The sequence below is a fragment of the Sphaeramia orbicularis genome, chromosome 10 (genome assembly GCF_902148855.1).
Source record: "Sphaeramia orbicularis chromosome 10, fSphaOr1.1, whole genome shotgun sequence".
Lineage (NCBI taxonomy): Eukaryota > Metazoa > Chordata > Actinopteri > Kurtiformes > Apogonidae > Sphaeramia > Sphaeramia orbicularis.
The window spans coordinates 36,054,467-36,059,640 of NC_043966.1; the positions used below are offsets into that span (position 1 = coordinate 36,054,467).

General features: G+C 37.4%; 1 protein-coding gene across 3 annotated transcripts; it reads left to right on the forward strand.

The window, feature by feature from the left end:
- Positions 1–1,026: 1,026 nt before the first annotated feature.
- eif1ad (eukaryotic translation initiation factor 1A domain containing) lies at positions 1,027–4,442 on the forward strand. 3 transcript variants are annotated; one of them, XM_030146214.1, is made up of 6 exons: positions 1,027–1,183; positions 1,446–1,561; positions 2,174–2,282; positions 3,471–3,579; positions 3,658–3,844; positions 3,875–4,442. In XM_030146214.1, the coding sequence occupies exons 2-6, from the start codon at positions 1,475–1,477 to the stop codon at positions 3,905–3,907; spliced, it is 525 nt and encodes a 174-aa protein (XP_030002074.1). In that variant the 5' UTR covers positions 1,027–1,183; positions 1,446–1,474; the 3' UTR covers positions 3,908–4,442. The 3 variants fall into 3 exon arrangements, with proteins under 3 accessions (XP_030002074.1, XP_030002076.1, XP_030002073.1); XM_030146216.1 differs by having other exon boundaries at positions 3,658–3,827; positions 3,861–4,442; XM_030146213.1 differs by having other exon boundaries at positions 3,658–4,442.
- The last annotated feature ends 732 nt before the right edge of the window (positions 4,443–5,174 follow it).

A 5,174-nucleotide genomic window follows, 5' to 3' on the forward strand; every position in this document is an offset into this window, starting at 1 on the left:
AGAAATGGCACTCACTGCTAGTGCCAAGTTCTCAATGCGGAACAAAACATTTTCATTTGACATGAGTCTGTTTGTTTTATCCTAAATGGAAAAACCTTAAACATTTTAAATCACTACATTGGTTATTTTCTTAATCAACCCCTTTGTTACCAGGGACTGACTATGTTTAATTCACCAAAACACTATTCAAGTACAGAATGGACTGTTGGAATCATGCTGGTGAAACAATTCAGTAAGTATTACTGTTGATCTTAAACTTTGTTAAAAAAAAAAAAAAAAAAAAAAAAAAAAAAAAATAATAATAATAATAATAATAATAATAATGCAGTATTTCACAGTATTGGAGGTCTGTTGCTTTCAGAGACTCATACAGAGAGACAACAATGGACAGTCTACTCAAATACACTTCGTACAGGACTTTGAAGATACAATAATACAACTGTCCAGTAGATGGCAATGAAGCATTCTACTTGGAAGCTCACATTTTCTCAGTTGAATTACCATATTTATCCAACTCAAGTATGAAAATATAGCTTTACATTTGTGAGTTAAAACTATTAAGTCATCATCTCAAGCTTATATCTCTAGTTTTTGTGCTGAATATCTAAAGTTTTTATCATGCAGTTTTAGGGAATGCTGTAGAAAGAAGAAAGAAAAAGAAGAAAAGGCAGAAACAATGCGACGTAGATGCACAATACGATTATTATTACACTGAATTGTATTAAAATGCCAGACAATTTCACACGAGTAATAAACGCTTATACCAAGACTGTCTCTTTAAATATTATTCCGTTGTTTAGTTCATAGACAAATGGAACAGCCATTAAATATAGAATACATTTCACAAATAAACACTAGTTTTGATGAAATATAGAGTGAATTAATAACTATATATAAAAAAACAGTAAATAATATGCAGCAGGAGTAAAGGAGCACAATAAACGTTTGCGACCTTGAATGCAGCTCAGAATGAATGGAGAAACTCTATTTCCCACAATGCAACGCGACTGTTACGGAAGAACGTGACTTACCGCTGTTTTCATGTCTGAAAACACGAGAGCACGAGGTTCCGCGTAGAAAATCATCAACGCGTGTGTTTTAACTCCACCTTTAACTATTTTAACCTGCCGTCAGTCTGTCTGCATTCATTACTGGAGACTGTGGACCTCCTGTTTACTTCAAGGTACTTATGTAGCTTCATAACGTTGTTGGCCATCATACGATGTGAACACGTTAGCTAACGTTAGCTAAGTTTATGTGGCAGGCTACATGTTCAAATAATGTGAAGTGATGCGATTCAAAATAGTCTTACAAAGTTGCGAACAGATCGTTGAGTCCAATTTTAAGATGTGTATCTCAAGTTTGCCGTTGTAGTGGTGCATTTCTGTTTACAAACCTCATGTGAAATGTCAGTATTAACAGTAATAAATTATTTCTTGTCACAGCTGGAGCATAAAATCAAAGGCCGTGGATAATGTCACAAGCTACTAAACGCAAACACGTTGTTAAGGAGGTTCTTGGAGACTTTGTGACTCCCACGGAGAACCAGCAAATTGTCAAGGTAAAAAATTAGAAACGTACACCACACATTCGTAATCAGACATATTAACCCATAAAGAGCCGGTGCTTCTTTTCTGACAGTTGTCAAATGAATTTTTCTGTCTGTTGTTCCTGTCTAAAATGATTTACTACCATTTATTATACTATTGGTCTCTATATTTTGCATGTTTCAGTGTAAATCATGTAATTTTCGCTATATTTACGTAGTTCATCATGTAGATGTTCATGAAAGCTCAGAGTAAATGCAAAGATTATATCAAAACAGAGAAAACTGAAGAAAAACTGACTTTTTCAGTAAATCTATCCATAACTGAACATAAACCAAGTGTCTCCATCCACTGTCATTGATCAAACTCCATGGGTTTTACTGGTGAATAAATATTGTAGAAGATGACAGTGTTTCCACGTTCACTACGGAGCCTCTGAACGACCAAATGTGTCATATCTGATGACCATGAAAAGATGACAAACTGCATTTTACACCAATCATTACATGTATTGATAGGAGTAGTGGATCAACAGTTATTTAATATTTTAAGTCAGTAGATGCTTGGGTCTTTGTGGCTTTGTGGCTCTGACTTTTGACCTCTGGCTTTTTCCTCTGTACCTGCAGGTGATCGGTAGCCGTGGAAACAACCTCCATGAAACTGTCACAGCTCAGGGTGACACGTTCCTCGTGAGCATGCCCACCAAGTTCCGTAAAAACATCTGGATCAAGAGAGGTTAGTGTTGAATGAGTAAACTCAAATGAATCACAGTGTTTACAAAGTACATGAATTTATATAAACACAAATCCACTTTAATCCACTCCACCATTAGGGTGTAGGACTTGGGAGTATGCTCAACCCCACTTCCATTAAAGTTTGGACACGGTGTAAAATGTTTAGACCTTGTATAAACATCTGTCCTGAGATAAATGAATATAGGTGTCCAACTGTAACTGCAGCTGTTCTCAGGTACAAAGAATCTTCTTTGTATTTTGAGTGATCAGGTCTGATTTCCCTGCTAATAGAAAAAAAAGTCATTTGTTGCACAGTTAATGATTCAGACAGTCAGTGACATAGTTTTGCAACTAAAGGCAGTTCTTGACAAAATGCTGACAAATGCAGTTTGATCGTCTTGTAGTGTGACTGCTGCTACCGCTTACGTCTAATTAACTTAATTTCCAAAACTGTCATCCCAGGTTCCTCTGGATTTTTTTTTTTTTCTATTACATAAATGCCACTTTTGCAGCAGGCCAATCACTAGCTTGCCTTCATTGGAGTTCAGGTAGATGGTGTGAGCGTATGGGTTTAATTCGTTTATATTTACTTGCAACAGAGATTTAGCAGATTTTATCTTCATATTTGTCATCCCCAAGTTTATTACCACATTATCATGCAGTGTGACTGCTAATAAACATGTAGGACTGCTGAAATCATACAGTTTGTTGGAGACTTTTTTTTTGAGGAGATGTATTGCTGATCAGACTGCTAGAGGACATGGACAGATGTGCCAGGGTCCACCTCTGGATACAGTCTGACTGGAGTTGAAAGCATCTCAAAAAAATATTCTGAGTGTGTTGAAACCTTGCATTAGAGTTGTCTGTGTGTGGTCAAATTTACCCGGACAAATGTTCATGGTCTGAACAGGGCCTTAGTGTCACCTATTGATTGTGAACCAGAAGAGACAAAGTAAACAGTGGCTCCGACGGGGCCCATTTGTGTTTTTTATTCTCCACAATAGGGGAGGGGAGGAAAAAGTAACTGGTTGCAACATTACATCTAAATGCAACTAAAGGTTACACAGTGAATGTTTAATGTTGAAGATGATGATGGTTTGCCTAAGCTGTAACTGTATCAAGTATTAAATAACATAAATTCATGATTCACGTTGAAATTGTGTTGGGTTTTTTTTTTTTTATACCTAAGGTGATTATGTGATCGTGGACCCAATAGAAGAGGGAGAAAAGGTGAAGGCAGAGATCAGTTTCATCCTTTACAAAGATCACATTCAGTATCTGCAAAAACAACAGCTCTGGTGAGTTACACAGATAACACTAATACAGACACGCACCGCCGTCATTTCATAACTGTAACACTGTGGTTTTACCTGCAGGCCTGAGGGGTTTAAGGAGGAGTCATCACAGGACAAAACACAGAAGGAGCATGAAAAGGATGAGGAGAAAGATGAGGAGGAGGGTAGTGATTCTGAGGACGACGAGAGCGACCTCTTTGTGAACACCAACCGCCGTGACTACCAGTACAGTGAGAGTGAGGAGGAGGAGGACAGTGAGGAGGAAGACGATGATGATGATCATAATAATGATGATGATGATGATGATGAAGAGGAAAGGACAGAAAAGTGAGAACACTGACTGGATGGACTTTGAACAGACTCAGGAGGTCACCTCAGTCCATGGATGAGGGTTTGATACGAAGGCTGTCAGCGCTCAGTCTGCTCATCTACGGAAATAAAACATTTGTGTGAAGGAGCAGCCTGCACCTCCTGCGCTGGATTAATGCGTTAAGAGAAGTCCTGCATGTGAAGCTGATTCCATAACTTTGCTCGTGTTGAAACTTGACAGAAATTCAATGAAAAACAGGATAACTTCCACTTCCGATGTGTTAAAAGACGTTTCCTGTTTTGCAGGCCGTCTTTAGCGCCCTCTCTACTGCTGTGGAAATGTGAGGATGAAATATCAGACAAACGAAAGCACAAAATTATGTTTAATTCCCTTCGTTTAATTGTTTGTCAAGTATTCAAATAATAAATAATGTAGTCATTTCCTCATTTCAGTGCTTATAGGATATTATTAGCGATGTGTAACCAGTTTGGCTTTAGGCTGGACAGTGGTGACCACAGACAGAATAAAGCAGCCGCATCAGAGCCAAGATGTTTGGTAAAAAACAATAACACTATGAATTGTAAAACGGCTGAATGTCAGATGCAGCAACAGATCAGGCCCAGTAAGGTCGAGTCCTCCAGTTCCCTGTGTTCATACTGGACATCTGACCGTTTTGGTGTGTATTATTCAATGACATTCCTTTTCAGTTTTTGATTTATACCATTTTTGTGGAAGGGTAATTTATTCATTCTTGAAATGTTTTTTCACTGTAAAGAAAGTGTCTTATTTTAGTCACAACCTTCACATTGGAAAGTTAATTCTAAGATGAAAATTTTAAAAAAGATGAAAAATAAAGTCCTCCTTTCAAGAACAGGTTTCTCATGTTGTTCATTCTCATAGATGTTTGATTTATACTGAGCAGATCGATGTTTACTCTGAGTCCAATGTTCATCTGTTGGAGGAGGAAAGTGTCTGTGCTCACCTAAGATTAACTTCCATCGATGAATATAGAGGCAGGTTTTGTGAATGTGAGACCAGTCTGTCAGATGTGAGTACCTGACATAAAAAGGATATATTTTAAGTTATTTCAGTAAGTCAATGGACGCCACATATACAAAAAATGTATTTCAAGTTTCAACTCAAAATACTGAGTAGATTATTCATCGTAGTATATGTAAGTTTCTACTTTGTTCTAAACAGGCTGTTTCAGTGTCTGTAACTTTAAAGACCCAGAACTGTTTATGTGGCGACCTCTAAATGAATTTTTCAAAGTTGCCACAAACCATTC

Bases quoted from the DNA above. Each gene is read 5' to 3' on its own strand.
- eif1ad (XM_030146213.1), top strand. From the start codon at position 1,475: ATGTCACAAGCTACTAAACGCAAACACGTTGTTAAGGAGGTTCTTGGA. The intron at 2,283-3,470 runs GTTAGTGTTGAA...TTTATACCTAAG, and splicing joins AAACATCTGGATCAAGAGAG to GTGATTATGTGATCGTGGAC. The intron at 3,580-3,657 runs GTGAGTTACACA...TTTTACCTGCAG, and splicing joins CTGCAAAAACAACAGCTCTG to GCCTGAGGGGTTTAAGGAGG.